The sequence below is a fragment of the Lytechinus pictus genome, chromosome 15, assembly GCF_037042905.1.
Source record: "Lytechinus pictus isolate F3 Inbred chromosome 15, Lp3.0, whole genome shotgun sequence".
NCBI classification, from domain to species: Eukaryota; Metazoa; Echinodermata; class Echinoidea; order Temnopleuroida; family Toxopneustidae; genus Lytechinus; species Lytechinus pictus.
Window position 1 is genome coordinate 27,938,062 of NC_087259.1, and position 19,841 is coordinate 27,957,902.

At 35.0% G+C, this 19,841-nt stretch overlaps 1 protein-coding gene across 1 annotated transcript in view; it reads right to left on the reverse strand.

Annotated features, from left to right (window-relative positions):
• Positions 1-10,359: 10,359 nt before the first annotated feature.
• LOC129277530 (DENN domain-containing protein 1A-like) overlaps positions 10,360-19,841 on the reverse strand; it is a 54,086-nt gene continuing 44,604 nt past the window's right edge. The window contains exons 17-20 of the mRNA XM_064110058.1: positions 18,200-18,256; positions 17,268-17,405; positions 13,616-13,638; positions 10,360-10,567 (exon numbers count right to left, since the gene is read on the reverse strand). Coding sequence (XP_063966128.1) covers positions 10,360-10,567; positions 13,616-13,638; positions 17,268-17,405; positions 18,200-18,256 — 426 coding nt within the window. The remainder of the gene's footprint in view (positions 10,568-13,615; positions 13,639-17,267; positions 17,406-18,199; positions 18,257-19,841) is intronic.

The following is a 19,841-nucleotide window of genomic DNA, read 5'->3' on the forward strand; positions in this document are numbered from 1 at the left end:
ATAATGTGAATCTAATTTCAATATGAAGCAATGATTTTCATACATACATCTATTCATCGGAAAATAACTTAGGTATATGGGCTATTAAAATACATTTACAAGCTTTTTACTTGATTGTTTCACAAGTACAGTGTTTATTTCTTGGGCAACTTCCAGTTTCATCCAAGAGGTGCATCTGAATTAAACTGAAGCAGCAAACCTGTTGTTTGTAGAGTGGGGGTGAGTGATCTATGGTGTCATCCCCCAACTTGAATACTGTGACAATTCTCTCATAACTACTTAAAATTCTGAGGGTTGGTGCACTTCGGGTCCCGTTTCATTAAGAGTTTGCTATAGAGCAGCCAATCACAACCAGGGTTTCCATGGAAGATACAACTATAGCAAAGTTACAATAGTTGTAAGTCATTATGAAACAAGCCCCAAGACTAATCCTGGGGCATCCATGGCTGGTCTAGTGTGGCCGACATGACACACTGTAAAACTTCATAGTGTGTAAATAGTGTGTAAATAGTGGGGGGGGGGGGGCAAGGAGAAGGGTAATGATTATCAAGCACTCATATCCACTCTACAGAGAACAGAAAAAGGCATTAATCTTTACCCTGGCTTAATAAGCCTGGCTGCCATCCAGGTGCACAAGCACTTCAACAAACAAATATTTCTTTGTAGACTTGGATCAGTCTTGCAAGGTTCAACTGGGTTGCCAAAAAAGGAATGAATATGGGGCAATCTAGGGGCACCCTAAATCAAACTTTTGCATGGAATGGGTATCAGGTTTCTTGCCTAAGTAGAGGAGCTGTCACACCTAGGGGGTGTTTCACAAAGATTAAAGTGAGACTTAAGCCCGTCTCACACTATGCAATCCGGTGCGACATGACTTCCAGAAATCACATTTTGCATTAAATATGAAAGTTCCAAAAAGTAAAATTATTTTATTTAAAATTTGGCATATTGTTAGGAAAACTAAAATCATATTTTCACTTTGCGGCAAGCCCTATGGTCGGAGTAAAGTCCAAATCTGCTTCCAGTTGCTGCCGCTGATGACGTCATTACGATTTGGAATTGAATTTGGTTTTTATTCATTCAGGAAGGCTCTAACTGGACTGAATTTCGATTTCAGTAATCCTATCACTATTCTGAACTCTGATCCGTCATATCCTATTCGTTGGAATATCCATATCAAATGTTATCACAATTAATTTGCAAGTCGGATCGCAACGAATCGCATAGTGTGAGATGAGCTTTAGAGTCATGCTTAAATGCTGATGTACACATGATGTGTAACATGCAATCTTATTGATTAATAAGCAGAAGTGGGCATCCTCTCAGTATGACTTGACCAATGCGATGATGCCTTTTACACCATGCACAACTGGGAATTTAAGTGCAACTATAAGGGGGTGTTGCAAGAAAATATTTTACAATCAATCACAAATATTATAATTTATAATAATAATAATACAGGTATATTTACCCAGGGAAGCCGCTTCAGTTCCGAAAACTGTTCTCCCAGCGGGCCCTGCTATTATTATTACCCCGGCTTTAGCTGGGCTGCCTAGGCGCTAAAAGCATTCAAGGAATTTCTTCCTACCGGGTACCCATTCATCTCACCTGGGTTGAGTGCAGCACAGTGTGGATAAATTTCTTGCTGAAGGAAATTACGCCATGGCTGGGATTCGAACCCACGACCCTGTGTTTCAAAGTCCGAAGACTAATCCACTGGGCCACAACGCTCCACAATATTCTGTTGCAATTTTACAATCAATAGATCAAGTTTAACTATAGCAAATCAGATTACACTCCTTGTTTCATGGAGCAGATTAGCAATCAATCGCAAATTTGCAATTAATTGCACGGCATATGCTTGATTTCGGGAACGAAAATAGACTTGCAATTGATCGCAAGTTTCTTGCAACACCCCATAAGTCATACTTAAGTCTTTGTGAAACACCCTCTAAACGTTTTAGTAAGCGTATGTCTCCTGTTTCGCCGTTGGAAAGCTGTTTCTTCATTTTATCTTATTTCTTGATAAGAAACACTTGATCCATATCAAGAATTGTCTTTTTTTAACAACACAAAAATTATTTTATAACAAAAGGAAAATTCTTGATATCAAGAAATTGATTTAAATGTGAAAGCAGCTTGACATGCATACGTTGGCATAAGCTGGCTAAAACTTCATGGTGTAACAGCCCCTTTAGATACTGATAGCATGTTAATGGATAACAATTTAAGCTCTCTCCAAGGTACTCTTTGAGTGAAAGATCCCCTCGTAACGGGAGGATTATGCCAGGGATGTAAATGCTGAATCAGATTGTATTTGACACAAGATAACCATTAAGAGAAACATTACTTAGACCACACTCAAGAGGGAGTACCACAAAACAAAATTAAAAGGACAATCACACCTTGAAAATAAGTATAAAGGAAGAAACATTAAGCAACAAGTGGAATGCCTCTGGCCGTCTCACCTGCATCACGCGATTCAATATAGCAGCAGTGCTGATTTTGAAAACTACTATAACTCGCACAAGATGTTCAGTGATACTTGGTTACTCTTATTTCCACGTTATATGAACTAGACCAATACACTTATAGAGATATGATGGCAATTCAACAAATACCCCCAACGTGGCCAAAGTTCTTTGACCTTACATGACCTTTGACCTTGATCATGTGACCTGAAACTCGCACAGGATGTTCAGTGATACTTGATTACTATTATGTCCAAGTTTTATGAACTAGACCAACACACTTTCAAATTAATGGCTGTAATTCAACAAATACCCCAATTTGGCCAAAGTTCATTGACCCTAAATGACCTTTGACCTTGATCATGTGACCTGAAACTTGCACAGGATGTTCAGTAATACTTGATTACTATTATGTCCAAGTTTCATGAATCAGATCCATAAACTTTCAAAGTTATGATGGTAATTCAACAGATACCCCCAATTCGGCCAAAGTTCATTGACCCTAAATGACCATTGACCTTGGTCATGTGACATGAAACTCATGCAGGATGTTCAGTGATACTTGATTAACCTTATGTATAAGTTTCATGAACTAGGTCCATATATTTTCTAAGTTATGATGACATTTCAAAAACTTAACCTTAGGTTAAGATTTTGATGTTGATTCCCCCAACATGGTCTAAGTTCATTGACCCTAAATGACCTTTGACCTTGGTCATGTGATATGAAACTCAGGCAGGATGTTCAGTAATACTTGATTAACCTTATGGCCAAGTTTCAAGAACTAGGTCCATATACTTTCTAAGTTATGCTGTCATTTCAAAAACTTAACCTCAGGTTAAGATTTGGTGTTGACGCCGCCGCCGTCGCCGTCGGAAAAGCGGCGCCTATAGTCTCACTCTGCTATGCAGGTGAGACAAAAACTGGATGGTGAAAATTCAGCGGGTATTTGACAAAGCAAGTTTTCAATGTCTGAAAAATGAGATCACTTGGGCTATCCCAAAAGCAAACTGGCAATTTTGCAGCGCTAATTGAGATAATGCTCATGACAGTTTCGTGGTACACTTTATTATCACTAATTGGTGATTTTCTCCAGGTCTTTTTACAGGGAAGTGAACAAAGACTAGGAGGTAGAATTCACAATAAATTTAAATGAAAAGTGTCATTGTTTGCAAATGTTAAAGTGGTCTCAAACTACTAGGTACATAAAAGTGACATTTCTTAATTTATTGTTCATATCAGCCAATTTCTCTGTGAAGGAGTGATTTGTCATTCTGTTCATGATTTGGAAAGAGATATCTCTTTTGTACTAAAAAGTTATGATACAGATAATGTTGCATAATCTAAGATAAAGTACATGTAACATTAAGTCATGTTTCATGTTCTTAAAACTAAAAATTTGAAATACTTAAAATTCAAAGCGTTATAACAATCCCAAAAGTTCAAGTACGAATAGTTATGTGAATCCTGTCAGGCATGCATTTGTCTCCAAAATACAAAGTAACAAGACTTTGGAGTAGAATTTCAATAGAAAGGCCTAAAAATTCATCATCTCAATTAGAAGGCTTTTGAGGCACCTGCTAATGGGAATTGTGAAGCAAGTCATCATCATGAAGATAACTAGTCACTAAGAATATTTAATGAAAACTCGCTATAGGACAGGTCAATGGTGAATAGAGGAAAAAATATATCTGCAATTAGAATTCATTTTGTCGAGATTATTGAGTGAAACTGACTAATAGAGAGTCAAACTTTCCATCTTGATATAAAGATACTGTGATGATGTGAGATGATCCTTCTTAATGATTACGGAGAATCTTGGTGTATTTCTGCAATGGGCATGATGGCTGTGACACTTCAAACATACAATTGTGTGCCTTCTCTGCATTAGCATTTTTTGTGCAAAAACTGAAGAGCCCCATGTTTATTTTAGGTGTACATGTATACAAAAACATTTTTTCTATATCCATGCCATTAATGTTAGGTTCAGAATATTTTTACCCAGAGCTTGTTAAAGTTGAATTAAGAAGGGGGTGAGTTTCCATAAATATAGGTTCTACATAAAATATATAGTATATATAAGTTGTTCAAACACATAGCATGTCACAATAATCCTCTGCCTTCTCGATATTTTGCTTTGAAAGTCTATGAAATTAGCCACCTGTCAGAGCCCGAGAGACGAGTGTACAGAAAAGTCACTCGGAGTGTGACGTCACCGGGGGGAATTTAGTATAAGAGGTGCCTGAATGTCATACAGAAATGCTATGCAGAGAGAGAAAGATATTTTACAATTTTTTTTCAAAGCAACTCAAATCAAACAAATAGGACTGATATGTACAAATCTTTACTTTCCCTGTATAAAAAACAGTATGAATAACCACCATGAACTCTTCAATCATGATGTAAGATAGCAAACAGTGAGTTATTGAATGATATTTTCACTATTTCTCATTTATTTTATCACGATGTTCAATCAAGTGAGTAGCTGGAAAGTAATTCCGGCGGCTAGCTCAGCGCGCGCTGAACGCATAATACTAGTACACACAACACCCAGGCATTGAGTGTACTGTTATGGTCTGGTATGTCGACTTAGTTCATGGCCGTGCAGCGATCCCCTGGCGTTTTTTCTTCTTTTCTTTTGTCTTTGACTCCACTTTTATATCCTCTGGATCATTTCCACTCATAGCTCATTCCACAGAACAATCTTGAACCAAACGTATAGTATTCTTTCTCGGCCTTCTGAGTTGTTTTCTATATTTAATTACGCTAGGGGTCACCGTCACACATACAAACGCAATTCGGAAGTGAGTTGAAGAAAGAAAGATATATAGTAATTAGTATACATCTCTATGGTTGAAGACAACAAGAACGGTACGGTAGCTCGACAGCTAGCTGCGCCGGAGCGGGCGGCCGGTCGGCACGTAAAGCAATTCCACAACCAACTGTGTTTTTTTGCAAGAGCCGCGTCACACGCGGATAAATATGTCATAATAACACGTCTGCTACGGTATCGACTGGTGAGAAGATCTCGATCAAATTTCATATTATTCACCTTGAAATTATTCCTTTAGGGTCTATGGTATCATTCTGAGGGAATTCACATATTTGGAATAATAGTACGGCCACAAATATTTTAATCATTTCCTCTTTGCAAGTTCTATGGCTCGCAGATACAACTTCAACTGCAGTTATTCCATATGAAGGAGTACGTGCATAGTACACAAAACGGCACTGCCTTGATTACTACACCGGGACCGAATACCCCCCGGTGACGTCACACTCAAAGAACACCCGTCTCGGTAGGCATTGCAGGAGCGAACTCAGGGAAAATGGGTAGGGATAAATCGTTCAAATTCACTATTTTGAAAAAAGAAAATGGGGGGTCGAATCACCTATTAGTGTTTGGGGGGTTGTAAGGTTGCTATTAATGTAAATATCTCAATATTTGGAATCGTCTTCTTAATTCAACTTTAATTTTCAAAGCATCTCAGAATCACATCCATTCATTTGAGTACTCAGAAGCTCAAATCAAAACCCTCACACTCGGTGAAATTGTTTCCAATGTCTCATCAAAAACTGCAGTTTGCACAAATTGCATAAACAAATCGTCTCTCAAATGCTATTTTCATTTTTAAGCCTTGTTATTTGTCTAAAGTGTGGCAGGGTAAAAAAGCTAAAAATTTAGTTTTCACTGTACATTACAAGATGAAGAAGCAAATCTGTACTTTGTTGATGCAAGTTTCATATTTGAATCATTACTTTCTTATTTCCCACAAGAATTCACACAAAGCCTCCAATTCTCATTTTCTGCTTCTATCAGTCAAACACATTATTTATGGGGCATTCCCTTTAATTAAAGCTGAAATTTCACTGTAACTCTTTAACAACTCATCTCAACTCACCAGTCTATTCCACTAACAATCCTCCTGTTGAGCCAGTGGGATAAAATCAGCTATCATTATTGATAGTAACTGTCAAAGTCCAAAGCTTAGATTTACTTGATTTTTTTATCCAGACAAAATTAATATCATCCCAGTTGGACGGTTATGAAACAATTGTGACCCACTTATGAGCAACCACAGTAGAGGCATCTCCATCAGAACAAAATTGGTGCTCTAGGGTGTGTTCAATGTTGTTTTTAAAAATTTAAACAGCAATATGAATCACGACTGAAAACACAATAAAAAAACACAGAACACAAACAAGATCAGCGGTGCACTGTTCAGTGTCGAAAATATAAAGCCGTTTATATGTTGACCATCTTTATATTTCTTGTGAAATTCCCCTAAAATGCCTGGTTTGGGGCGACCATTATTACTAGTGTCACCCTATGATAATTTTCAAGATTATTTAGAAAATCAATATTCAAACTATGGCAGAATAATGATACTTGCTTTTACAGCATACTTGCTTGTTACACATATAAGTAGCACTTAAGGACGTTCCACAGTTATGTTTGTGCGCATCATGATCTGTGCATATTTTACACTCTGCGCGCTGATGTCACAATGGGTGAACAGGTGATTAATCAGCTGTAGGTATGAGCTGATTTTTCTCATTATCTGCTCTTTAACTGTGTTATTTTATGAAGCTAATAAACTGGAATTATTCCATGGACCATTTAAAAAAAATACCTCTACAATTTCAAAATAATTTACTATTCAGTGCTGCGAAGTTTGTCAAATTATGATCCCGAGTTTGAATAAATGGTAGTGGTTTGGAATTTTTCCTCACATAGATACAAAGCATTTGGCGCATTTTTGGTGTTTTAAAAATCATATTAGCTCTAATAAAAGTGCTGATAGTTTGAAAAAACAAGCACACAAACCCTTATTTTTCAATGTTTGCACCTCTTAGGTATACCTTCCTCTACAACTTTACAAAGTTTGGTAAAAGTGACATGGGTTTTGAATAAAATGCAGCATTCATTGTACTTCTCAAGTTTGTTATTGAAATTTCACATTTTTTGAGATTGTGTTTTTGTTATCTTTCACACATTTTTAAGAACTGACAGAGTGACAGTGCTGTTCGACTGAAAAAAGCAAATGAATAGCAATTTACAGTTGATGCCAGAAGTTTACATACACCATGAAATTCAAAGAAAAGTTGACACTTGCCAAACATCAAATTTACTGTAACTTATAAATTATTTGTGTTTCATGACGAATTTGGTATCAAACAAATGAGTATGTCATGCCCCTTCATCACAATGCTTTTTCCTCAGGAGCTGAAAAATAGTTAGGTGTCGTTCATTCCCCGAAAATCTTAATATTTTAGACAGATTGAAAATAAAAACTTGACAAAAACATTTCATATCTATGCTAGTTACTTCTCAACACAAACATTTCAGATTACACTTTTTTGTTCAGTGGTGACATATCATGATAGAAAATGTGATATAAATCATAGATTTGGCATTTATATATTTCTATGTAACGATGTTTGAAAATATGATAACAATAGAATACATTTGGCACGAATATTACTTTTTTCTTCAAAGAAAATTCCACCTGAATTGTACATTAATCCCAACAGCATTCAATTCATAGGAAGGGCTTAATACGCTCTTTCATTCGATACCAAATTCGTTATGGTAGTATTTATATTTCTGGAGATATAGCAAATTTTACGATGTTTGGCTAACGAACAATTTTCACTTAACTGTAAATAAATTCTCCATCTTAAAAATGCAGTTATTAACTATATTGCAAATCTGATGAAATGTTTATGGATTTGGACAAGTAATAGAGGTTCAAACTCATAGTGATCTCATGAGGTCTAAAAATGCCAAATTCTTTTGAATGCCCATTTCTTAAGAACATCCATTTGCGTGAACTTTGAAGCTCTATAGCAAAACATCAAGCACATGGACCTATGTCAATTTTGGCATATTTGGAATATTCAGGTGCTAAAGTATCTACAATATGTGCAAAGTTTGGTGAAAATGGCATGCATTTCACTTTAACTGTAAAACGTCCTTAAAAAATGAAAGACAAAGCCCTAAACTCTGCAATCACCCCATTGTGGAAATAATAGCCCCTAAAGAACAACAAGTGGAACGCCTCTGGCAGTCTCGCCTGCATTACGCGATTTAATATAGCAGCAGTGCTAACTTTGAAAACTACTATAAAATAATCATTCACAAAAACACCATTCATATAATGACATAATACCACGTTCATTGACCATAGATGACATTGAACGGTGACTTAAGACTTGTCAACTACACCCATGTCCACATTTCATTCACTCTATCCATAAACTTTCAAAGTTATGATGGCAATTCAACAATTACCCCAACATGGCCTATGTTCATTGACCCTAAATGACCTTTGACCTTGGTCATGTGACCTGAAACTCAGGAAAGATGTTCACTAATACTTGATTAACCTTATGTCCAAGTTTCATGAACTAGATGCATAAATTTTCAAAGTTATGATAGTAATTCAAAAATACCCCCAACTTGACCAAAGTTCATTGACCCTAAATGACCTTTGACCTTGTTCATGTGACCTAGAACTGGTGCAGGATGTTCACTAATACTCGATTAACCTTATGCCCAAGTTTCATGAACTAGGTCCATATACTTTTATTAAGTTATGATGTCATTTCAAAAACTTAACCTTCGGTTAAGATTTTGAAAATAATTCTCCCAACATGGTCTAAGTTCATTGACCCTAAATGACCTTTGACCTTAGTCATGTGACCTGAAACTCAGGCAGGATGTTCAGTAATACTTGATTAACCTTATGTCCAAGTTTCATGAACTAGGTCCATATACTTTCTAAGTTATGATGTCATTTCAAAAACTTAACCTTAGGTTAAGATTTGATGTTGACGCCGCCGCCGTCGGAAAAGCGGCGCCTATAGTCTCGCTCTGCTATGCAGGCGAGACAAAAATCAATCCCTACCCTGAAGATAACATTTGATTTATTTTTTGCTTTTGACCGGAAATTTGCACAAAATATCTTGGACATACTTCCAGGATAGCCGGCTACGCTTCAAATTATCCTGCTAATTTTGCAAGACACCTTCTCCCAATGGACGTTAGGCCCGATTCAATCATACCTTATGGACCATGCCACACATACAGTCACATGGACATAATGCAGAATCATATTACATGTACTGTACATATGCAACAACTTTGGGCTTGAGCTTGAAAAAAAAACTTAACCTTCGTTTAAGATTTGATGTCGACACCGCCGCTGTCGCCGCAGCCGTCGGAAAAGTGGCGCCTATAGTCTCACTTTACTATGCAGGGGTCCGTTGCAGAAAGAGTTGCGTTTAAACGCAAGTCAAAATATCAATCGCAAGTCCCAAATGCGCGCTGTTGATTGGTTGAAAATCAAGTTGCGCATGATTTTTGAAGTTGCGTTTGATTGCAACTCTTTCTACAACGGGCCCCAGGTAAGACAAAAATAATTCAATTAATGCTTTTTTTGTTGGATCCACATGATCAATAAGCACAGAATACACATTATTGAATTAGAATTTATTTTGACTAATGAATTCCCAATAGGCTTTATTAAGGGACCCCTTACTATCAGTAGGCACACATTATTGGATGAAATAAAGTATTTTATATACTTCCACTAGAAATTAACTTGTAGACTTTAAAATATGTAAATTACCATAGGATTTGTACAGGAATCCCCTGGTTTTACTCAGCAACACTAATGATATGATGGGATTCTTTACATAAAATTATTTAAAGAAAGAAACAAAAGGCAATTAAATTCTACAAATCACAAAACCATCAACAATATCACTATTCGAGCAGGGAAGTGGGAGTTAAAAACTCCCACTTCCCTGATCTGAGGAAGCATTTGCTAACCTTAAGAGAAGAAAATAAGTTTGAAAGATAAAGAAAAAAAAAATCATATCACTATACCTCTCCAACTTTGTCATCTTCTGGTGATTGCTTCTGCGTTGACGATGCATTGAATTTGTTGAGGATAGGTTGCACCGAGGGCATAAGATCCATGCTGCTATATCGGGCAGGCAGGGAGGCATCGTCTCTTAAGAACTGTTCAAGGGTCATCTCTTCACTACCGTCCACTTCCAGGACATCATAGTGTCTCGTACCGCGCAACCTGTCAAATTCAAAGCAATGACCATCCACCCAATACATGATTCACTGTACAGAAATGCATGCAATCCCGCAAATAATAAATGAAACCAATATTTTGTGAAACTTAACAGAGTTTCTCACATTTCTCCCAAAAAAATAAAACAAACAAGAGGGCAATGTGAATATTGCAACTATGCATCATCCCTTTTAAATTCATGAGACATTTTTAGGTACACAGGATAATCAAAGAAAATGCAACAAAATATAACCATGAAAGCGCATCAAATAAGGTTCCAAGAAACAAATTTTGATAACAGAAAGCAAAATCCCCCAAACAATATATGATATGAATTTCACAATAATTAGAAAAGCAAATCATTTTCTCCCAAATACCAAGATGTATACCTATTTTTTAATCAAAAAGGATATTAATATTGTATATATAAGCAACACAAAGGCATAACTGTTTACATTTGCTTTATAAATTTGTCATGCATTAAATGATTTCCATAGATGAATAAAATCCCATTCTAAAATAGCAACAGGTATTAAAAATGAAAACATATAACATTTACTATGTATATTTGCATATAATAGTGAATAAATGTGTCATCATATTAATGTGGGTAAAATCACATGTGTACTTCAATAATATAATTTTAATTCATCACATAAATAAAATGATCAACGCTATCAGGGTGATTTAAAAATCATATAATCCCGCATTGTGCATTTTCAATATTTTGCAAGAAGCAAACTAAAATGCAAGAATTGTTGTTTAGCAACATTAACAAAGAGAGAGAATTCTAAACGGATCTAACACTGAAGTGTTTTAGTGACATGTTTCATTATCACACAAAATGTTATGCTATTCAATAAAGTGATTCAATTTGTTTAATTTTTCCCTTCCATGACAAGATATTCTTTCATTTGAGATATAAAAGTCACTTAAAGGCAACTATATGTAATTAACAACTCGCAATAGGCCTACATGTATGTCCTAATTTCCATTGCACTGGGACTTATATACAGCCGTATATGTCATATGCTTTAGCATAATAAAAAGAAAATGAAAGGGAAAAGGTAAAATACATACTAAGAAGAAGAAATGATTGATATAATCTAATTTTACAAAATGACTACGTAATTTCTTATGACATAATGTCTATAAAGAGTTAACTTATTAAAAAAAAAATCATAATCTAAGCTTAACAGAGATCAAAAATAGATGCCAGTTTTGATAATGATTTCAACATGAGTTCACGTGTCTGTATGTATAAGTGCCAAAGGATTCTGAAAGAAATCGTGTAATTTGCTGAGAAAGTAGCAAAACAAGCATTGTGACCATTTGTCAGCTTAGATTTCATCATTTTACAAAGTTCAGATAATGTAACAGTACCAGATCTCAATGATTGAAGAGCAACAACCTTGGTTTTACAGACATTCTCTTGAAATCTGTGTTTACTGCAACTACTTTCATTTATCTTTAAATTGAGTATTTAGGAGGAATACAAAAGAGAGAGGCGAGTAGAAAACAAAACAAAACACTTGAAACATAAAAGGTACATATATATATCAAAAGGGAAGCAAGAAATTAAAGGCCACAAATAATGAAAAATACTAAAATTAAAGATAAGTAGAAAAACAAAACGGCAAAACAAAGCAAATCAATAAATATTAGAAGGTTAAAAGGGAAAGCAGTAAATACACAAAACATCAACCTGTTAAAAGGACCCCTAATAATAAATGCTTGAATACAACCTTAATACATGTATACCATGGTAAAAAATTTGAGAACCTTTGAGATGTCTCAACGAGTCTGTCAAACGATTTTCCAATCAGTAGGAACAAAAAGTCTTAGAATTCATGAGACCAATGCTAAAATCTGACAAAACAGGGAAATTTCCTCTCCAATAATACTTAAATAAAATAACCCCGTTTCCTCCTGACCAAGAGAGTATGTAGATTTGTTTATGCATATATCTTTATTATATTAATCAATTGGGAATAAGAGAAAAGGTTGAAAATTTCAGAATATAATCCTTATTGTAGCTTTCTGATATGAAATCACTAAACGAACAGAAAAACCTACAGAAAGAGAGAAAATTGATATAAAATTTCCTTAAAGATTCCACAAATGAATAAGATTCAGTGATCACTACCATTTTTTTTAAACAAAAATTAAATGATACTCCAGTATTACTTATATTATTGACCCTTTACCAAAAATAATAAGGCTTTAACTACCATGGCAACTGAACATTGTACCACAGAATGAAAGTTTAAATTGAAGTAGGTACTCTAAATAATATATATCCATGGGGGCTGGGGGCAATTTAGCCCCCAAAATGCTAAAAAGTGCCTGGAAACTAAGGGGCTCTGGAAATCGCCATTCATTGCAATGTTTAAGCTTATCTAATGTTGCAGATTAATAGGCAGTAAGTTGTGAAAAGTAGCTCCCGTAAATAAAAAAGAATAATAACTTTTTGCCTGAAAAATATGGATATGGTCCTAGTCAAGATGACATTATTTGAGCTATTGGTTTCATGAGTCACTAGACTTGAATGACCTGACTGATTTGGAACTGACTACAGGATAGTAAAGACTTAGAAAAGCACTTCATAATTGACTTTGATAGATAGAGCAAACTCACCAAAGGGAACTCACCAAAGGGAATATGGAGTTCTGAGAAAAAAATTAAGCTTTAATGCCAACCTAAATAACTTTTTCAATGCGACAGGAAGAGCTTAAAAAAGCCATGCAACATAACATTGCAAAATCTATGGTTTACTAAAAGAAGAGTTTTATTCTGTTTTTTTTCTGAATATATATATTTATTTGAATTAAAGAATATGCATTCTTTCCAGTGCTTGATTACTTTTTTTTTTAAATCAAATAAGAATAAAAGTAAAAGTCAGAAGTTAAGCTCAGACTTTAGTTCAAATGTTTGATTTTGTAGCTGCTCTTGCTCATCATTATCATATTATACCCCAGAACTTCATCAAGCCAAAACCTTCTAGAAATAAACAATTAGTCAAAGGCAAAGAAATAAATCCTGAAGAATACTTACTTGTCCCCGATTCTGTCCTTAGGCTGTGAAGGAAGCATAAAAGTCCGTGGTCGAGAACTCTGATTAGAATATATGAAATAAAAACTGAACATCCACCAAAGGCGCTTTCACACCTCCTGGGGGTGTTTCATAAAGCTGTTCGTAAGATACAAATGACTTTACACACGACTGGTAAAACCACCATTCCATAGAGATCAAGACCGCTGAAAGACCTTTGAAAGACCATGGATTTTGGTTGATCTTTCAGAGGTCTCTCAATGAACCTACAATGGTCTTTGAGGTCTTACACAAGTCCTGACCAATCTTTCAGCGGTCTTCATGGTCTTCATGGGCTCCAAAAAATTTTGAAACGGTTCAAAACAGTCTTACAACGGTCTTACAGGAAAATGGTCTTTCAGTGGTCTTTCAGCAGTCTTTCAATGAACTTTCAAAGGTCTTAATAGTCTTTCAATGATCTTTTGACAGTCTCTCAAGATTTTTGCGGAGATCACTGTAAGACTCATGAGAGATCATTGAAAGAACATTCAAAGATCACTGAAAGACCAGGCAAAGTCCATGGAAAGAATTCTGAAAGATAACTTGTTGCGTGAAAGATCTCTGAAAGACCATTGAAAGATCTCTATAGGACTAGTCTAAGACCAGTAAGACAAGAAATATCCATCAGTCTTTCAGAGTTCTTTGAGGGGTCTTTCTGAGTCATTCCACAGAGATGACAAATTTCAGTGATCTTGAAGACCGCTGTAAGACTTTACAAATTGTAAGTCTTTCAGTGGTCTTTCAACGGTCTCCGTTCTGTAACCCTTTCTCATGCCAAGTGATATATCCCCATGTAATTGAGTAAGGACCTAAGATTATGTTCCAGTCGTGTGTAAAGTTGTGCGTACCTTTACGAACAGCTTTATGAAACACCCACCTGGGTCCAGTAACACAAAGCTTAGCAATGATCGTAGACCCTTTTTCTATGATCGATTACATTGACTTCAATGTACAATCAATCGTTAAAATCAAGCATAGAATTAATCGCTAACCTTTGTATTACGGGCCCCAGGTCAAGAAAAAAAACCTGGGCCCCACACTAAACTTCGCAATTGATCATGGGGCTTAATTTTACACAAAACTCTATGGCCCGTATTCTGAAGTGAGGTTTAACTTAGACCATGGTCTAACTCTGTGCTAAAATTATGGGAAGCCAAATGCGTCAAAATTTTTATTAAGTTGTATGTTTCTTATGTTTACTGTGCTCGTTCCTGATTCATCGATGGTGAAGACAATCATCTACTTATACTTCCTAGACAATTATGAATGATTTGAGATCCAAATGAGATGAAATATGATATCTCTACTGTAATTTATGTAACAATTGGCTATCCATACTTAAACCACAACTTTAAACCTGAGTTTAAGTTATACCTGACTTCAAAATACGGGCCAATGAAATCAATCCTAGAAATCAATACCATAATCAATCACTAAGTTTCATGTTACATGGCCCTGGTGTGTGTTTCATAAAGCTGTTTGTACCTCACGCAATAATCTACACACAACTTGTGACCCTTTCTTGGGCTAAAAATGATTTTCAATAAAAATTGTAATCACATCAGCTAAAATTGAAATTCAGTTTTGTAGATTCAAACTTTCATTGTTAGCAATCATTTAAATGTTATTTGTCAAGCTTTAATCAGGGTTATGGAAATTGGGGTATCTCATTTTATACTGGAAAGGGTCAACAGTCGTGTCCTGTCTACAGTCATGTGTAAAGGCCACCGCACACCTTATGACTGGTCTACGATCTGATTTAAGAACAAATCGCATTCTACTCATTTTCTGAAAATGTGAATGAAAAGTATCCTTTTACTTGAGGTTCAAATTAACTGAAAGAATACTAATATAACAATTTTGAATGATTGCAAGCCTTTATTTTGGAGTAAAGGACAAATTAGTTTCAAATCAGCCAATTGTACGATTGCTATGACGTCATTACAACTAGATATAGTAATTTCGCTTTTATTGTAACAAGGATGATAGCATCGTCACGGATTTCAACATAGGTAATCGTACATTGATGTACCACAAAGATATTCCATGTTTCAATATTAGCATAAAATTCTACTACGTTTTATTCCAAAATCAAATCACAGACCAATCACAAGGCGTGCGGTGGCTTTTACTTACAAAAAGCTTTATGAAACATCCCCGGTTATTTTCATTGGGCATTTCACCCTTATCAGATAATACCAGGTATTTTGCCAATGCGAAGGTGAAATGCACCAGTCCATTAGTAGATACACTGTACTTTTTTAAATTAAGAGAACTTTCATCAAGAACAAAATAATGTACTCTATCAGCATGAATAACATGAATTTTAATATCCTCACACACAATAGTACATGAACACTGCATATTTTTCCCTTCCATAATAGAATCTAAATTTCAAAACAAAAGCTTGGTGACAATGTATAAAATATTGATTTTGGGGGAATACATTTTGGGGTCTGAAAAAAGTTCTTTAAAAATTCACTGATCAGGGAGGTATGATAGCATTTGCACAGCAGAGAGAGAGATACATTTGTGATGATTATTCACATTTACTGTACCTGTGACAAAGTTGGTGATTTAAAAGTTCAGTGTTAACCTTGTTCAGTTCTTATTTTTATAACAGCACAGCACCAATGCACTAATGAGATAGGTCTTATTTTTGGAGTTAGGTGTAAACTGGATCATAAAAATGGAGGGTTCAGTGCAAATGCTACTATTGTGAATGGGAACTCAACTATGGAAGGACCTCAAACATGGAAGATTTGTTGTGAATGAAATAGTGTGAATGAGACCTCTAAAATATGTAGTGTTAGGTGTGAAATATATTTTGTGAACAAGTTTGTTAACATGAATGCTACTGTGTGAATGAGAACATTGGAGGGTTTTGCTTTAAATGATGGTATGAATAGGACATCAAAATGAAGGTTTAGGTGAGAATGTCACTGTATGAATGTTACCTCAAAGGTTTGGTGCAAAAGCTACTGTGTGAGTGGGACCTAAATGATGAAGCTTAGGTGTGAATGCTACTGTGTGAATGTGTTCAAAAGACAGAAGGCAAGGTGTAAGTGACACTATGTGAATAGGACCTCAAAGATGGAGTATCTTGACCAAATCCTTCTTTGAATGGGACACTGGAGGGTGTAAATGACAGTGTGAGTGGAACCTCTAAGATTGACGGCTTATTTCAACTGTGTGGATGAACTTAAACGATAAAGGATAGGTTTAAATGATAATGAGTGAATGTGTTCAACAGAGACAGAAGGCAAAATGTACATGTAGGTGACCCTTAAAGATAGAGGATTGGTATAAATGCAAATGTGAATGGAACCTTGACACTGAAGGCTGTGAATAGAACTCAAAAGGTGAAAGGTCAAGGTGATAATTTCACTGTGTGAATGGGACCTCAAAGATGGAGTTTGAGTGCAAATCCTGCTGGGGGAGTGGGACCTAAATACTGGAGGGTTAGGTGTGAATGATACTGTCTGAATGTGTCATCAGAGACTGAGGATTAGGTGTGAGTGACACTTTATGAAAAGGATCTCAAAGATGGAAAATTAGGTTGCAAGATTAGGTGTGAATGGGACTTGAAAGATGGATGCATAGGTGTGAATGATACCTGAGCGGATGCTGATGTAGGTTTTCTTCTTGATAGTACAGGACTGGAAGATGGTGATGACGGTGTACTCCTAGTAGCAGTGATAGGACGAGATATTTCAGGTTGATCCCTTCGTACTGTTAAGATATCCTCAGTCTCCTAAGCAATGAAATATGAAATAAAACATCGGTGTGAAGGACACTTTCCTTTCCTGCTGTTAAGATATACATGTGACATATAAAATTTAACTTCAGTGTATAGGACACTTTCCATATCCTCAGTCTCCTAATCCATGAAATATAACAAAAGCATTAAGTGTGAAAGACTCTTCCCCCCCCAAAAAAAAAAAATCAGAGCAAATGGTAATAAAATACACAAGAATGAATTATCAATTAAAAAAATCAATTATTCTGATGAAGATGAGTTGCCCCATATTGCTAATCCAAATTTGATGGTTCAGCATCTTAATTGAATCAAATATGAGTCCCAAGAAAGTTTCAATAATAATATGAATATAAAATTCAAAGGAGACCCAGGTGCAGTATCCTAATATAAGCATCATCATTCACAATAACATATTTATAGCAATAGCTTGAATTAGAAAAGATTTAGCTTGTTTCAATTAACCGATTTCTTGCAATGCGAGATCTAGCTTCAGAATTCCTAATTGTTTCTGATAAACACAAATTATTTACCACCATTATAGTGTGTGAATTGAATATTTTCATTTGTATTCATAAATCAAAACAAGAGGCAGCTGGCCATTCTAATTTTTTTTTAATAATCTTTGTTGATTTCTTGTAGAATTTCATCTTAGCCCCTATGGAAATTTAGATGTAGTATTGATATAGTGCATTCTTTAATAATGATAAATCACTGTAAAACTAGATTTAAGACATTTATGTTCTGTAGTTTCTCATGTTTTTAAATTTCATTTACTTAAATTGTCTTACCTTAAATTTGAGCTTATCTTTCATCGTGTTTATCCTCTTTCCTGCTATACTTTTTGTCTATAAGGCAAATGAATTAAGCATCAGATACACATATAAATAGTCAAGAATATAATTTGAAGTGAACCATTTCCCCCAAATAATCATGCACATGAATTTGTATATTACTGATATAAAAACCATTTCTAAAGTAAAAATAGAACGAATATATATAACAAAATGTAATACGTCTAAAAAATGTAATATGTCAGAAGTCAGAGTACATGTACACACCAAAAATATATACCATGTTCTGAAAACATAAGAATAAATTAGATTAAGATAAACACAACTTTATTAAGGAATGTTTAATGTTTTAATCATAACAACAGATATGATAATGTAACAAATCCACCATAAAATAGAATGCCCAAGGCGCAATGAACGAAAGAAGAAAATACAAAAGCAGACAGAAATAACTCAAGGGCATATTTATTATGAAATATGAAGCATAACCATATCCACATATCATAGCAAAATGTAACAGAATCTGAAGTAATATCTACAAGTGGGATACAGTATTTAAAGGAGAATGAAACCCTTGAAACCAGCTGAATCCATATCAAAGAGAAAAATCAAAGAAACATATTGTTGAAAGTTTGAGGAAGATTGAATGAATAATAAGAAAGTTATGAGCATTTGAATATTGAGATCACTAATGCCATGTAGATCTTCCAATTGGCAATGCGACCAAGATCTGTGATGTCACACACGTACAACTCCCTCATTACTTTATTACTTATTTCACTTATATTCTCACTTTTATAGAGTCTATCACAAGGTGATGTCTTCTCTTTATGAGAGGACAAGTACAGAGGTTTCACAACATTATATCATTGATGAATCGTTTGTCATATGATTAGAATGAGCAAAAAGAGATGTTTTGGGGTATATTTTCAGTGTCCAAAAGGGGAGAGTTGTTCATCTGTTACATCATAGATCTTGGTCGCATTGCCAATGGTAGGATCTCCATAGCATTAGTGATCTCGACATTCAAATGTTCATAACTCTTTTATTGCTAGTCCCATTTTACTCAAACTTTTGTTGATCTTATTCTTTGATTTTTCTGCTTTCACAAAAGCTAACTTGCTCCAAGAGTTTCATTCTCGTTTAAGTTCAAAATAACATTTTTAAATATCAAACTTGCTTTTAAAGCCAATGCAGTCTGACCATGTTAGAGAAAACTTAGTCAAACAAGCCACAAAAATACAATAGACAATTGTAAATCTAAGCAAAAAAATAAATTAAACAAAATAACATACATGTTCAGCATATAATTGCTTTGCTTTACATGCATTGTTGAGTATTACGTACAGCAACCTTCTCTTTTTATGGTATAGTGTATGGCAGCATTTATTAGCGTATGATGGTATGGAAAGCAAGAATTGTCATTATTCTACACAATATGAAGAAAATAAATTTTTCAAAAGGAAAAAAAAATTGAGAGACACAGACAGAGAGACAGACAGATTAAATTAGGGCAGTTGATATATAGAAGAAAATGTGCAAAAATTTATGATCATTGTACACAAATATGGAGTTTTGCTGATGAATAACTGTGTATGCTTTGGAATCATTTAGAACATTTAACATAAGCATACACAAC